Source organism: Aulonocara stuartgranti (assembly GCF_965226115.1).
Source record: "Aulonocara stuartgranti genome assembly, chromosome: 3".
Taxonomy (NCBI): domain Eukaryota; kingdom Metazoa; phylum Chordata; class Actinopteri; order Cichliformes; family Cichlidae; genus Aulonocara; species Aulonocara stuartgranti.
In genome coordinates this window covers 20,091,499-20,108,440 of record NC_138941.1, presented here as the reverse complement: position 1 = coordinate 20,108,440, position 16,942 = coordinate 20,091,499, and the positions used below count along the sequence as shown (strand labels likewise).

At 43.2% G+C, this 16,942-nt stretch overlaps 3 protein-coding genes across 3 annotated transcripts in view; 2 read left to right on the top strand and 1 right to left on the bottom strand.

The window, feature by feature from the left end:
* LOC309700493 (uncharacterized protein) overlaps positions 1–16,942 on the top strand; it is a 2,098,293-nt gene that overhangs the window by 279,062 nt on the left and 1,802,289 nt on the right. The gene's annotated exons all lie outside the window — the stretch shown is intronic.
* LOC309700558 (protein NLRC3-like) overlaps positions 1–16,942 on the top strand; it is a 191,047-nt gene that overhangs the window by 36,717 nt on the left and 137,388 nt on the right. The window lies entirely within an intron of this gene.
* On the bottom strand, positions 1,408–8,470 carry LOC309697941 (neuroligin-2-like; the record flags this gene model as incomplete). The annotated part of the gene is made up of 4 exons (XM_082520167.1): positions 1,408–5,507; positions 5,813–6,126; positions 6,566–6,736; positions 8,432–8,470. The coding sequence occupies 4 exons, from the start codon at positions 8,468–8,470 to the stop codon at positions 4,679–4,681; spliced, it is 1,353 nt and encodes a 450-aa protein (XP_082376293.1). The 3' UTR covers positions 1,408–4,678.

The window sequence follows — 16,942 nt, the reverse complement described above, 5'->3', positions numbered from 1 at the left end:
AAAGAAATAAAAAATAAGGGTCTGAGGCGTCTGTCTCACTGTATCCATGGCAACAATTTACTTTCTTTCCTTCATATCAGAACCACATCTTTGAAATCAAAACATTTAAGATTCAAATTCAACCACAGATGTGTTCAATTAGATATTAAATGAAGCAGTGCAATGTTTTTATCACTATCCAAGTTTGAACTCTAAGTAGAAGATTTAAAAAAGCAACACACACACACACACACACACACACACACACACACACACACACACACACACACACACACACAGTATGCAGACGTGATTTAGCTGATGATAACATAACGACTGCACAGACCCGTGGGATGATTCATGTCCTTTTTCTTACTCTATGCAATGATGAACTTCTTGCTTCAGGACCTTCTTGATGAATTTGTTTTCTAATCCACAGTTTTCTACCTGATCTGTGTGTTTGAAGTAAAATGTGTTGCTTCAAATGTAAAAGTTAAACAGACAGAAAGCATCAACGTGGACTTCAATCAGTGTTTTGTGTTCATACAGGTCAGCTGTTGCACACAGAGGTCCTGGATTTACACTGTGCCCTGGTTCCTGTGTTTCTGTATGTAGTTTAGTCTAAAGTGGATCCTCCTCATGCACAGACTGAATTATCTGTTCAACAATCAGCATTTCTGATTCATGGATTTCATTTGTTTTTGCTAGTTTTGACTGAGATTTCAACATATCTGTGGTGGCATCTGTTCAGTGTTATGGAAGTTTTACAGCACTAATCTCACTTCACTCTGTAACATAACAGTGAACAATATTACTATTAGAAAGATTATTAGAGAAGCCACAATCAGATGATCCCCTATGAGGTGTCCTTGGTTATAGTGTGAAGTCATCTGAGGGGAGAGAGAAGAAAGAAACACTTCAGTGTTAATGAAAAAGTCATCAGTCTTCTTATGGGAAGAGACCTCCACCAGACCAAGACAGGTAACCATCCAACACGTTCTCATCCCAAAACCTAACAGACCGATGCCATGTGACAAACCGATGCCATGTGACAAATCGATGCCATGTGACAAACCGATGCCATGTGACAAATCGATACCTTTCGGTCTCCCTCTCTCTCTTGTGCTCCTGCTCCTGCCAAAAGCAAAGCAAAGCATCCACCTTTTTCTTACCGGCGTCGTGAATTGCTTGTCAGCATCTACTCATCCTAACGTTGGTCCAGTCTTTGTCTCAGTGTCAAGTCAGTCAACACTTTAGTCCACATGGTCAGTCCAGTCACAGTCCAGTCACACACATCATGCACACACATTCACACTAGATCTTGCTGATAGTGGAGCCTCACGCGCAAAGCATCAGAGTCTCCACCCTCATCAATATGAGCTCATTTATTTGTTCTTTCTTTTGTTTTTACAAAGAGAGTTCTTTATGATCTTGGACTGGATTGACTCGCTGCAATCCTTTTAGACAGGAACTGGCAGGTTCCCACAGGTGACCTTTTCCTCAGCCCATTGTAATCTGGAAAAGCTCACCTTATATTTGCTCTCACAACAATGTTTTACAGCGCTGTTAATTCAATCTTGCAGGCCTGCTTAGAACAAAGAAGGAGGAAAAGAGAGCTGATTATTAGCTCATCAGAGCACAAAACATCATCACCAAAGGGGGCGACACCTGACAGTTTTCTCTAAGTGCACTGTTACAGAAATAATGAGCCGCTCCTCGACATGTCCATGTTTAGTAAAACTCCCTCTATTGAAATAAGAAAACAAGCCAAAGCTAACTGACAGAATGAACCCATCACTAAAACAACAACCCCAAAAATCTTCATCACAGAAAACTTTTGCTTACTAATCCAACAATATGTTGTGGGAATTAGAACTTTCCGGGTCATAAAGCTTTTGCCGACTCTTGGCTTAACTAATACTGACATAGTCTGAAATCAGACTTAAAGTCACTCCCTCTGTTCATTTAGGATAAATGTATCTATATCTGATTTAGGCTAAGTGCCTTTTGTTTAGATGAACTGCTGGACTTCCAGACCAGCAGGTTTAGGGAAGTCTTTATGGGGTCACACTCTGACCCCCCCCCCCCCCCCCCCCCCACACACACACACACACGCACGCACGCACGCACACACACACACACACACACGCACGCACGCACAGGCAACGTACTCTTTGTTTGTATGTAGACGTCATATGTTAATGAACGTCATATGTATATTCATGTAACCTCAATAAAAGAGCAGTGTTACGGGGGAGCGGACGAGAGCAACTGGGGTCAAGCGAAGGAACGGCGTTTGTCCGGTTCTCTCCCGTGCACGGGAAACATGAAGAACTTTGCCTACTCGTGTCTTGCTTTGCTATGTAATTAAATTGTCCTTAACGTTCCAACGAATAGGTTTATGCTACAAACCTATCACTGAGGTTAACTACACAACCCCTCGCCACCTCCTTATACACAGGAGTGAGTACAAAAGGGTTCGTACGGACGCATCAGCCGGCCGTCCTTCTGCTCGACACTGTTAGCTGAAAGATGATCGGATCATCCTCTGTCCTGTATTTAAGGCTGAGAGTCTTTGTCCAGTCTCTTTTCCACAGCTACTGTCCACAGCACTGATCCACCTGCAGCACAGCCCCACTCAGTTGTTTTATGATTTACTTTGTGCACGTTTCCCTTCCACTGAGCTTACAAAACCTCTGACAGGAGAAGTCAGGCATGTGTTTCCCCCACCTCCCCTTTTAGGCAGTAATAAAATAGAAAACAAACAATCAAACAGGCTAAAGCTAGAGCACAAGCAAAGACAGCACCGGTGACTAAGTTCTCCCATACTGGACGTACGCTACCACGTGGGCTCAAACAGCAGCACATCAGCTCAGTTTACATACTGTTGACATCTTCATCAGAGGATCAGCAGGGAGCGCTGCTGAGCTGCAGTGGTCTCCACCAGAGTGACGGAGCAGGAATCACAAACAGCACAAACCCACCGTGTTGTTTCCACCCTGTTCAGGAGATCTGAGCCCCCATCCCTTTTTTTCATGTTGCAGCTCTGCACTGCAGGCCCTGAACGCCTCCCGGTTACCCTCAGTGTGCTTAGAGTTTAATTTACAACCGACGAGCTCACAGATCATCTGCAGGCAGGTGAACGAACCCTTAATGTGAGGATAATAGCAGAGCTGAGCTGAGGTCAGAAATAGTCAGGAACGGTGTCGACACAGTGAAGTCAGCTGTTTGGGAATTTGTCTGATTATCAGTTTGGGGGGGGTCGGTGTTAAATAACAAAGGCGGTGTAGGATGGAGAGAGGAGGAGGGAGGGAGCAGTGATGATATGAAGTCAGAATACACATGTGGCAGACATAAGGGGGTCAGACAGGAGCAGCATCAGTCTCTGCTCTGTTTTGTTAATAACGTAGAAAAATTATTTTGTACAATCAAGCTACATCGACGGACGCTTTACCTCACGTACCCTAAAATGAAAAAGTAGTGACAGTAAGACGGAGGCTGCACATGACACCATGACTGAGTTCACAGCTGTTGCTTTGATTCTAACGTTTAAGACTTTTGGCATCGACTCCGTTTTAATAAATGAGTGCTGGGAGGCGTCGTTTGACTTCAGGAGCTCCTGCGATGCTCCTGCGATGCTCCTGCGATGCTCCTGCGATGCTCTTACTCTGCGGGAGAAAACCAAAAACCAAAAGTAGCAAACATGGAGCGATATGACTCGTTTAGATTTTGGGAAACGTGCATCGACAGGTACAGTGTCCTTTTCCCCGCGTCTTTAAAAATAATTCATGCATAGATCCCCCACTGAGAAAACCCTTTTATATACTTTCTCCTTTGTACACATTTTATATAGAACTATATATAATATCATTTCTCTATATCTATATTTTCAGAAAAATTCTTTCCACACAATAAAAAACAACAATTAAACAAATGCTTCAAACAAAACAACAAAAAAAGAGAAGATGGAAGAAAGAAAATCACGACTGAGGCCAGTTTGGCACTTTGTCATGAGAACATGACAGAACTCTGTTAGTTGACGGTAAATAGCGAAACTCTATTTTTCTTTGGTTTTTCTTCTCCCTCGATGAGAAATGAAACACAGCAGTACTTACTTGGCACCTAAAAATGCTGGTCGAATGAAAGATATCAGTGTTTTCATAGTTATATGTTTAGTGTACGCCTCCCCCCTCCAGACTGCTCAGCAGATCGGGAATTTTTAGAGAAGAGCAGGAGGGAGGCGTGTCAAATGAGAGGAAGAGAGCAGTAATAAAACACGGATGTAGAAAAGAGAAGCATAATGTGCACATAACACACAGGAGATGGAAAAAGAGATGACGCCAACGTAAAAAAGAGAAAACAGCGAGGAGCGAGAGAGCATTCGTCCCTTTGACAAATGTTGGAGGTCTTGAGCCTGGAAACAGCAGACCGTCTTTGAAAACAGTATCTTTGAAAGATCTGAGTCACCCACCCCAAACTGCTCATCTGCTGCTGGACACTTCAGTTGCACCTCCACATGCCACCAGTGGAGGGAGCTGCCAAGTTTCACAGCACATGACGCAGCAGGTGTAGTTGCTTTTGGAGAAAGAAGAGAATAAGAGGACAAAACGAAGGCCCACGTCTAGAGGCCTCCCTTCCAGAGCGGTAGCAGAGCCAGTGTTCCTGGTCCCTAGGTGGCGCTGTGTCGGGCCTGTCCCTACTATACCCTGGTGGTGGAGTGGGGGTGGGGCAGGGTGTTGTTGTGGCCGGTGGAGGGGAATGTGTTGAAGGCGTGAAGAGGCTGCATGCTGGTGATGGTGCTGGGGATCACGGTGATGGTGTATGGCGTCATCAGCGGCACGTTGTCGGGGGTGCGGCGCAGCGCCAGGGTGTAGTCGGGAGGGCAGGCGGGCCGCAGGATGTCGTGGGGTCGCAGGGGCTCCATGTCGTGGTGAGCGTCGTGCTCCCAGTCCTTCATCTGCAGGGACATGATCTCCTCCTCCTGGCTGTGAGCCAGGTCGTTGGCGGGGCCGCCCCGCTGAGGGGACAGCCGGTGCCGGCGCATCTCGTGCCGCTTGTCACGCTTGTAGTAAAGGGCGGCGAAGGCCAGGATGTTGAGGAAGAAGAGCGACGCTCCAACTGCAACTGTCACGCTCAGTTCGGTGGAGTAGTCGCGGGTGTGTCTGGGAAAGAGGTCCTGGGGCGGGCGCTCTGAGCCCTCGGGCTCAGGATCTGATGGGAAGGTAGGGTAAGGATGACGAGTGGTTCGAGGAACGTTGTTTCTGGGCCTCATGGTGTCGGGGTCACGGCCTGCGGGGGAGCGCGTAGTGGTGGGAAAGAGCACGTCGTGCAGGCTGTGAAGATGAGGGACTAATTCCAGCCAAAAGGCCACTTTGTTAGCTCTGTAGTTGTCTCTGACACGAGGTTTCAAACCGATGTGAAGGTACTGCTTGTCCTTCCAGTTGAACTTGGTCCAGATGACCTCCTCGAAGCGGTTGGGCTTGGTATGAATGAACTCGGTGTCCTGAGGGACGGGCAGGTTGGGGTCCCTGGTGGAGCATAAAGGTTAAACGTTTCAGTTCAAAGTTATATTCAGTCTCCATTATAAGTAACATGTGGCATCAATACACTGAATACAGACAGGAGGCCCATTCTCTGTGCAACCTTTAAACTATCTAAGACCAACCGGCTGCTCTGGGATCTGGATGCTTTTGGTGAACCAGTATGTTCAATTCTTCAAAGCCACACGGAAATTAAACTAGCAACCCAGATTCAAGTATTCAAGATGACTAGAAGGCTGTCAGTGAACATACAGTAACGTGTACAGTTTACACTACTGTGACATGAGGCCTACCCAGTCTTTGCGAAGTTAGTCCAGTAAGTCATGACCACAGCGCTCAGCATCACATCGTTCTTGGAGAAGTTGCACGGGAACAGGTCCGTGGCACCGATCATCGGTACGCCGAACACGTAAGGTATCTCGTCTCCGTGCGCGGCGTCGGCCCACTCGGGCCGCGTCTCGGTTTGGCAGTGGTGGTAGAACGTGTAAAAGTAAACTGGGGACTGAAACTCAGCATGGAGTTTGGCAGTGGCCACAGCTGGTGCCACCCACTGGTGGTCCGTAAACAGGAAGTGAGTGAGAAATCTAGAGAGGAAAAAAAAGTCTTTCTGATAACAGAAGGAGTGACAGGCAGCAGAGAGGAAGCATGACTGCATTATCCAAACATGTCTGTACTGTGACTGTGGTCCGGCTGTGAGGGGTTCGCAGGCCGATCTGTCAGAAACACCGACACTGAGATTGGGAGCCCACTACCTGGGGGATGATAGCATTACTGCCCACAGAGCCTCAAAGGTTAAGGCGCAGACACGCCGTGATGTGGATGAGTGGCTCTCTTTAGCACGCTTGTCTTGTTTGATGCACTTCACTGGGCTCACATGTTACTGATTCCATTCTTTACTCGCATGTTTTAAACGCTTAAAGCAAACAGAAAAAAACGAACAAATCAACAAACGCGGCTCCTAATGAGACAAAACCTGATGATGCTGCAAAATGCAGTTAAGTGAGAGGAGGCTGTAAAATGGAATAACTGAAAAAGTGGCAGTGTACAGAGGTGGCGTCCTCACCCTCTGGGTAGCCGTAGAGGTTGTCAACAAAGTTGGAGATGGTGTAGTCGAACGCCGCAGCTGAGATGCCGTCGTTGTCCTCACTGTCGTCCACAAACTTCAGCCCCTCTCCCTGGTTCACTCCTATCAGGATGTCATAGTTTAGGAGCTCCCCCTGGTGGAGCAAATAAGGAAGAACATGCTGAGTGCTGGAACAGAGCCTGTGTGCATCACAAGTCTACAACAGGAAGTGCAGCTGAAGCACAGCTTTGTGAATTGGCAGCATTTCATTTCCCAGTAAACAAAATAAAGATTAGCTGTTGCCATGAAATTCCTACTATAAACTGTAAATACTGCAATATATGCAGGGTTCATACACATTTTTAGGGTCAAATTCAAGCACTTTTTAAGCACATTCAAGGTCAATTTTCAAGCTTTTCCAGCACATTACCAAAAAAGAAGCATGTTTCACTTTGCATCACCTCAGTAAGACCTTGTAAAAATTTAAACAAATCATCTGAGGTCGATTTAAATGTCTTTTGTTCCCCTTTTGTTAAAAGAGCAGCACACAAAAATACAGAAAAAGGAAACGGTTGCCTTACATGCATATAGTGTACAAACTCAAAAAACACATTCCTCTTAAAAATGCGCAAATGTGAACAAATCAACTTGTTAGAGATCTTCATCTCCACTGTAAATAAACAACAAGCCAGAAAACAAGAAAACTGCACCAAACACCACAAACACCAACAAATTAATGTCTTCTCATCAGACATTGAAGCTTCTTTCCTGTGTGACATAAAAAATAAGAGACAGATGTTTGTTTGTTTTTTTAACTAGTTAAGCACCCACGCTCAGTCATCCACCCATTCACGCACACATTCACACACTGGTGATGTAGCTACAGCCACCCTGGGGCGCCACCAGGCCCTCTGACCACCACCAGTAGGCAACGGGTGAAGTGTCTTGCCGGGTGAAGTGTCTTGCCCAAGGACACAACGACCGAGACTGTCCAAGCCGGGGCTCGATTACAAGGCGAACTCCTAACTCTTGAGCCACGATCGCCCAGTGGGGACATGGGGACATTTCAATTTCCAGCAGGAAGCTCCCCCTTTTTGTTAAACCCTTTAGATCAGGGGTCGGCAACCTGCGGCTCTTTAGTCCTTATAGTGCGGCTCCGCGTGGTTTGTGAAAATAAATTAGCTGAAGTGTATTTTATTTATGTTAGTTCTTTTTTTAACTTGTAGTTCTAAATTGGAAGATTATTGTGATTTTGCAATATACAAATAAAATTATATTTTCTTATTTTTTCATCGCTCAAAATAAGCGTCACACTCGCGGAAGCCGGTGTACCCGGCGAAACGCCGTGCATTTATCGAGCCTTTCAACCCCAGATAGGCCAATTATGGCTCTTTGGCTCTTTGGGTCTTAAAGGTTGCTGACCCCTGCTTTAGATGAACAGAGTTTTTTAATTAAATACATAATCTTTAATAAATGTTCTCTTTTATAAAAAGTAGGATAATTAAAAAAACTTTTATTATACCGCTATTGAGTAGAAAAAAAACTCGTGTTTTCTGTCGTCTGTTATATAATATTAGGGATGTTTGTGACAATTAATTTCTTAATCGGCTGGACTAACCAATAGTCCACAACCAGGAAACACTGAAATTTTACGTTAAGTTTGAAAACAGTTTAAAAAAAAAACCCATTCCAAAATGTCTTGTGACAATCTCATTGGCTTAGGGAGTGATGATGTCATAGATCTTAAGAATCTTAAGTCCTTTGATGTTTTTCCTTAAGTAGGGGTGAGAAACAGCAAGTTTTAGTTCGTTTCAGCAGCATCTGTGTTTGCAGCCTACAAAACGTTCACCACAAGCTCTTCAAAGTCATCGTATAGAAACTCCAACATGTTTCCAAGGAAAAAACAACCAATTCAAAAAGATTACGCCGCCTCTCCTTCCTGGCGTGGCCGGCCAATTTCCCCAAATGGCGTCTCATCCTTCCAAAGGGCGTTAGAGGAGAGTAGGAAGGAAAATTACCTTCTCCAGAAAAAAATGCAACAAATTGAAGAAGAGAAACTTCAACTGGAGGACAAGTGTAGACGAATGGAAGCCCAAAATAAAGAGCTGGAAGAAAGACAACAGCGCCAGCCGGACATAAAAATTATTAATGAGGGCTGGGGAATCAAGTTTGCTCAGAGCCGAGAGCAGATTGTGCACCTCATTAAAGAAAACAGGCAAAAGAGTGCAGAACTAAAAGAAATGACCAACCAGCTCCAAGACAAGAAAACGATGACTGATAAGATACAACGGGATCTCCAATACATGGACCGAAAAAATCGGCTCCTCCAAAGACAGCTCCATGAAGCTGTGGAAGAAAAGAAAGAATTCCTCCAACAGAAGGAAGAGCAGGACAAAAAGCAACGAGACATGCAGCACGAACTGAAGAGCATGCAGGAAAAATACCGCATGCTGAAAGAAAGCCTGGATGAAACACTGCGCCAAAATAAAGACCTTCTTCAACAGAAAGAGCAACAGCAGGAAAGACTGAAAGAAGGAAAACGTATCGTCCAGGACTTTGAGTCTAAAAATCTAAAACTGCAAGAGTTTTGTAATCAGCTGGAGGACAAAGCAACTAAAGTGGAAGAAGAAAAGGACAAACTGGAGAAACGCTGCTCACAGATGCAGAGAAGGATCGATCAGATAGCGAGAAACAAGGGGATTTTGGTGGAATTCAATAACTTGAAGCGTGAAAACACTCAAATGCAGGCGCAAAAACAACAAGAAGACAAAATACATGAAGACCTGCAGCTCACGCTCCAAGAAATCCAGAAAAGAAACGAGCAGTTAGAAGACAAGCACAAAGAGGTCCAACAGAGAAATGCAGACATGCACAAGGACAAGCTGATACAGGAGGCAACATCCAAACAACTCAAAGACAAGCTTGAAGAACAACAAGCAACATTGGAAGAGGTGGAACAAAGATGTGAGAAACTTGAAGAACAAAATGCAGAAACCATAGATGAGCTGAGAAATCTCATCCTGGAGAAAAAAGCGCTCGTGGAAAAGTGCATGAAAAAAAAGAGAAAATGGTTCCACTTGTTCCGGAGGAGAGACGCTACTGCTTCCTCACCTGATGTAGCCTCATCTTGCTCCACCTCTGTTAACCCCCCCAACCAGTCCCGGCCGTTGACTGTCCCCTCCTGAGCCTGGTTCTGCCGGAGGTTCCTGCCCGTTTAAAGGCAGTTTTTCCTCCCCACTGTCGCCAAGTGCTTGCTCAGAGGGGATTGTTGGGCTTTTCTCTCCTCTGCCTTGTTTCTTCATTTACTTGTTTAACTTTTTTCATTATTACTTCATTTTACCTTGTTTCTTCATTTACTTGCTTGTTTAACTTTTTTCAACTTATCTATGACTTATCAATGACATTTGTTCCTCCATATGAACCTAAAATTAAGAGTATTTGTAGATTTAATTAGTTTTGGAGGTATGGGCAGAGAAAAGGCTGGATAGATGAGTCTGGACAGACTGTCCATGTTGGTTAGCAAGATTCTCCCAAACAGAGTTATGTCCCTTTGCAGCCACATGTTTAAAATTGACTTACACTTTTCTATATTGGTACAGATATTCTTATTTTCTGTTGATGTCTTATCCTTGCAAATTACAATGCCCAGATACTTCACCTCTTTTTTGATCTGCATATTATTTATTGCTTGCAGGGGACACTCATGCAGAGCTAGAATTTTGCATTTATTAATATTCAGCTGTAGGCCAGAAGCTTTGGAGAAATGGTTGATCGCCTGCAAGGCTAAAGGAATCTGGTCCTCATTTTTTAGAAACAGGGTGGTATCATCTGCCAGCTGACTGATTATTATCTGTTCACCCATCACAGTTAACCCCTTAATGTGACTGTTTTTAATCAAAATAATTCCTCTGACACAGAAGACCTACATTCCTGGTTTAATTCTTGCTGTCAAAAAATCATGGACTCTGTGGCTCCTTTAAAAACCAGGCAGCTTAAGGCTAAACCTGAGCCTTGGTTTAATGAGAGCAGTCGTGCTGTTAAGAGGGAATGTCGTCGAGCAGAACGGAGGTGGAAAAAGGATAAACTGCATGTATCATTTCAAATTCTCAAAGACTGCTGGCATCGCTACCAGAACACTGTTAAAGAGGCAAAAAGGGAATATTTTGCAAATATTATTTCTTCCAACTGTCATAACCCACGTGTGTTATTTAGGACCATTGACACTGTTCTTAATACTCCTTTGAATGTCTGTTTGGAAGTTTCTCCTGAGATTTGCAATGATTTTCTGAACTTTTTTATTGAAAAGGTTGTCACCATCAGGGCTCTTATCACAGCTCCTGACTCTGACCCCTCTGTCTCTGTCCCTTGCGCTGCTGTTTTCACTCAGTTTGAGCTTGTGACGCTCTCCTCTTTAGAGGATGTGGTTCGCCATATTAAGCCCACAGGTTCCCCACGGGATCCTGTCCCTCCACAATTCTTCAAAGAAATTTTTCCTAGTATACAACAGTATGTCCTTGACATTATTAACAGCAGTCTGTCTTCTGGTGTGGTTCCTGCAAATTTCAAACATGCAGTAGTACAGCCACTGCTTAAGAAACCTGGCCTTGATCACACAGTTTTAGCGAACTATAGGCCTATTTCCAAGCTGCCTTTAGTCTCCAAGGTTTTAGAGAAAATTGTTTTTAGTCAACTGAAAGATTTTCTAGATGAAAATGGAATCTTTGAGGTTTTTCAGTCAGGTTTTAAAACCCTTCACAGCACAGAATCTGCATTACTAAGGGTTTTTAATGACATCCTTCTGGCATGTGATTCTGGTAACCATGTTGTTCTTGTCTTGCTTGACCTAACTGCTGCCTTTGACACAGTAGACCACAATATTTTAATTTCTCGATTACATGATGTAGTGGGTATTGGTGGCACTGCACTCAATTGGTTTAGGTCTTATTTGTCAGATAGAACTTTCTCTGTCAGCCTTCTCGGTTACGAATCGTCTTCTGCTCCTCTGTCATGTGGTGTCCCACAGGGCTCAATTTTAGGGCCACTGCTCTTTTCTCTGTATCTACTGCCTCTGGGTTCTATCCTTAGAAGGCATGGGATCTCATTTCACTGTTATGCCGATGACTGCCAAATTTATTTGACACTAAAACGCAAGGATGCCATCTCCATAAAACCTCTCTTGACATGTCTAGATGACATTAAAGGTTGGTTGGCTCGAAACTTTTTAAATTTTAATAAAAAGAAAACAGAAGTGTTGGTGTTTGGACCCAGTGGTCCCTGTGAGTCCTCCTCTGTTGTTTTAGGATCCCTGGAAGTCTATTTTAAATCTGTTGTTACTGACCTTGGTTTTAAGTTGGACAGTGATTTTAAATTGGACAACCAAATCAGAGCAGTGGTGAAGTCCAGTTTTTATCATTTAAGGCGACTGGCAAGACTAAAATCTTTTCTTTCGAGGCAGCACCTTGAAACAGTGATCCATGCTTTTATTTCTTCCCGCCTGGACTACTGTAACTCACTTTATGTGGGGGTCAGTCAGTCATTGCTCTCACGTCTGCAGCTGGTTCAAAATGCGGCTGCACGACTCCTAACAGGAACTCGAAAAAGAGAGCATATAACCCCCGTGCTGGCCTCTCTGCACTGGCTGCCTGTGTCTTTTAGAGTTAATTTTAAAATTCTTATGTTTGTTTTTAAATGTCTACACAGTCTTGCCCCGCCTTACCTCTCTGAGCTTCTTCATCCCCACATACCCTGTCGGTCTCTCAGGTCAGCTGACCAGCTGCTCCTGGAGGTACCGAGATCCAGGAGGAAGCTCAGAGGGGACAGGGCCTTCTCTATTGTGGCTCCAAAATTATGGAATAATTTGCCCATGCATGTTAGAGAGGCCCCTTCACTGTCCACTTTTAAATCACGTCTTAAAACCCACTTTTATTCCTTGGCTTTTAACCTCAGTGAGACTTAGTTTCTTTTTTAATGCAGTAGTTATTTAATTAATGATTTCACTCTTCTTTTATTTGTTTTTTATTTATATCTCATGTAATTTTATTTTACAGTTCCAATGTACAGCACTTTGTGTCAGCTGTGGTTGTTTTAAAGTGCTTTATAAATAAAGTTGATGATGATGATGATGAAAATAGACAACAGCTCAGCAACCATGATGAACAGAAGTGGTGAGCTGCTACATCCCTGCCTTATCCCTCTATTAACCTCAAACCTTGAACATGTACCATGTTCTAGCAAAACAGAGCTGTTAATGTCATAATATAGCATCTCTATAACATTGATAAATTCCTCTCCAAAACCAAAAGACTGCAGAGTTTTTAATATGAACGTATGTTCAACTGAGTCAAATGCTTTGTAAAAATCCAAGAACAGGATGTACCCTCTCTCTTGGATTAATTCACTGTATTCAAGGAGATCCAAAACCAGCCTAATATTGTTATGAATTAGTCTTCCTTTCAAAAAACCTGATTGTGTTTCACTGATAATGTTTGAGATGCCTTTCTTTAGCCTCTCAGCTACAGCTCCAGACAGGATCTTATAGTCAGTGTTTAGTAAGGTGATGGGTCTTAAATTGTCTAAAATTCTTTTATCCTTACCCGATTTAGGGATCAGGGTTATCAGCCCTTGTTTCATGCTCAGCATCACTTCTTTTTTCTCTATCGATTCCTTTAATGCATCAAACAATAAAGTTCTTAGGTCCTTCCAGAAGAATTGATAAAAATTAGTAGTGAGTCCATCTGTCCCTGGGGACTTGTTTAATGCCATTTTCATGACCACCAAATCCAGTTCCTCAATTTTAAGCTCTGAATCACACAGATCTTTGAACGGCTTGTCAATACATGGGATGAGATTATGAATCTTATCAAAGAAACTATCAGAATCAGCTGCTGAATATTCTGAGGAGTACAATTTGGAATAAAAAGTGAAGACTTCTTTTCCAATCTTTCTGAAATCTTTACATTCAGTCCCATTTATCAACAAGCTTGAGATTAGATTTCTCTGCTGTCTGCACTTTTCCAGCTTACTAAAATATGATGAGTTCTTTTCACCTGCCTCAATCCACTTGGCTCTCGATCTTATAAAGGCACCCTGGGCTTTCTCTAGGTAAAGATCGTCTAATTTAGTTTGTAACTCCATCAATTTATTCTTTTCTTGCACGTTTAGTTTTTCTTTACTACAGCACTGAGTTATTTCACGAAGTAAATTACTTTCATATTCCCGTTTTTCCCTGTTCAGTTCTTTGCAGAATTTTATAGTGAATTCTCTGATTTTGAATTTAATAAGTTCCCATTTCTGTATATTACCCACTACTGAGTCATCATTTTTTATATCTGTAATTTTATGTCTAATTTTATCACAATACTTGTCCTTATTTAAAAGGCTGGCATTAAATTTCCAATATCCCCTGCTACTACGTTTCATCCTTGTTGGTTCTAAGACAAGATCAATGAAACAGTGATCAGATAGGGGTGCTTTGGAGATTTTAGATGGTGAAGTACACCTCAAAATGTCATCGCTCACTAACCAATAATCAATTCTTGACCTGCTTTCTCCATTAGGTTTAAACCATGAATAATTCTTAACTCCAGGATTCAAACTTCTCCAAATGTCTGTAAAATTATTATCACTAGAAAAGTTCTCAATAATGTTATTCTGTTGCCTCCTTCCTAAGCGAGGAGGCCATCTGTCCATCCATTCATCTGAGGTCATGTTCCAGTCTCCTCCTACTAGGATGTAATCTGTGGGGTACATAACTTTAAACTCTGAAATAACATTTGTTAGATTTTCCAATAGACGTTTATTTTGACCTTCGTTATTATGTCCATAAAGATTTGTAACAATTAGAAATATACCTTCGCTCTTCAAGCTGCAGTTGACCAATGACCCTCACTATCAGCTTTATATGTTATAATCTCCCCTGGGAATTTATTAAAACAAATCGCCACACCTCCAGATCTGTTAGATCCACGACTGAAAAGAATCTTGTCTCCCCACTGATTAGCCCAAAAGGTAACATCGGCATCCACAGAGTGAGTCTCTTGTAAAAACAGACAGTGACATTTTTGCCCCTTGCAAAATAAAAAAAAAGTGCCTTTCTCTTAACAATTTCCTTCAAACCCCGAACGTTTAATGAACCAAAAGAAATTTTTGAGTGAACCATAATAAGAGTATGCTAAGAAAATAACTTTTTTTAAAAAAAGAAAAGAAAAATATATAAACATGAGTTTAAATTGTAACACTTGTCACCAACTCAGTGACTAATAACCTTTAACTTTAAGTAGAACTCTTTTGTCCCATTAATAATATTCCACTGTATACAGTCTTACATCAAGTCTTTCATTCAACGTCGATGATCCTCCGTCCTTCGATGTATCCATGAGGACCCCGGAAAAAGGCCCGTTTCCCAGCCCGTCTGGCTTGTTCAATTTGCGGCCACAGCCGCCTCCTCTCTTCCCAGTCCTCCCGCGGCAGTACCTCAGCGAAGTGGAAACCCCCGTTCTTACAGACAGCCGAATCTTTGGTGCGACGCCAAATCTCCTCTTTCACGTGTCTCAGAGCAAACAGAATGATGATATGTCGGACCTTGTTCTCAATCTTCTTCCCAACTCTATGCACCACATCCACAGATTCTTCAAGCTTTGATATCATATCAGGTGCGATCTTGCCAAGAATTCCAATAACCAGCGATCTGACACCTTCATCTCTTTTCTCTTCTAATCCTTTAATCCGGAGGCACCACCTCATTTTGTACCTTTCTTGCTCTCACACTCTCTCCTTGAGATCGTAGTTATCTTTGGTCAACTGCTCGTTTCGTCTCTCCAACTCTTTAACCTTTTGTTTACATTCTTTCACCTCCTCCGAGTTGAACTGAACCGCTTTGGCTAGGCTGGCTAGCATCGTACTAGCTTGCTTGCATTGCACACTCAGGTCAGCTAGCTGCTCGTCCACTCTTTTTTCAAGGTTTTTTCTACGTAGTCATGATCCATTCCTTCTCTGCTGTCTTCCTTTCCATCACATGGCGATGTTGTTTCTTGTTTTTTGAGGTCGAGTTTGAATTTGGCAGGTTTAACTATACTTGGGGCAGTCATTTTACTACTTTCGAGTGGAAACAATAACGAACACAAAGTAAATTCTGGGACAAGTTCAACGAGCTCCTAATTCGTGCGACTGCTCAACTCGCCATCTTGCGCCACCGTCTCACTACTAGATGAACCACACATCTGCAGCAGAGGCTGAGTGGCTGCTCTCACACCTGGAGCATCCAAATCGACCCACAAACACGTTGAAAGATGCAATGCCATCAATGTGGATTGTCAAGACTGAGAGACCTCTTCCCTCTGACCCCTCCCCAAACCCTCAAACCCTCCTACCCACCTCGACATACAAACTCTGTGTGGCTTCACGTGTTCTGTTGATGTTTACATGATCGAAATAACTTGAACACAAACACAAACAAACAAAGAGGAAGACCGCACCGGAAGGAAAAAACTACAAGTCCCAGCATCCTCTGTGTTTAGGGAGCAGCAGTGAAAGTGAAAGCAGGAGGAGGAAGGTGGAGCTGAGGCAGGTGAGTGTTAACATGAATATGTTTCTTCTTATGACATAAAATAATTCCACGCTGTTCGTGTCTGTGGGTGAAATGTGAGGCCGGTCGGCTCCTCTGAGCGCTGGTTTCCTGTAAGTAGAGAGGAAGTGAGTTTAGCTGAGCCTCCGTTTAGTGTGAGAGAGCAGGAGGAGAGTGAGAGCTGTGCTGAGGCAGGGTGAGTGTTAACACCGCTCTGACATTACTGTGTCTCTGTGGCGGGAACAACAGGCTCCGTCAGTGGAGGCAAAAATAATCAGACTTTGGTTTTTCAAAGGAAACAACTTTATGTCGGAAGTTCCCGCACGCTCATTGGATAACGATGTGTCAATCTCGAGCTATTAGCCAATGAGCGTGCGGATTCACAGAAAGACCCGCCTTTATCACGGGACTTTAAAAACTACAATGGCGACAGAAACTCCGTGAGTGGAGTTCAGGGTGACGTTATGAAACTGTGACGTTTGAGCCACTTCCTGTTGAACGTGAAACTGATGGTTTCTGGTGTTTGGGTCTGTTTTTCTGTATTTATGCAGATAAAGTGTAAACTCAGATGAATTATACCATCAAATGTTAAAGGAAAATATCAGGATGAGTGTCTGTGAGCTGAGAAGGACGTGAAGCGAGCAGTTTATCCCAGAGCTGAAGCTGCTCTGTGTGCAGAGATGAGCTCAGATTCCTGCTGTGATTGATCAACAGTCACAGAAATGTAGACTTGTAGTTATTACTGCAGTATGGTCACAGCAGATACTGATAAACATGTATTATGAGGATGGATGATCA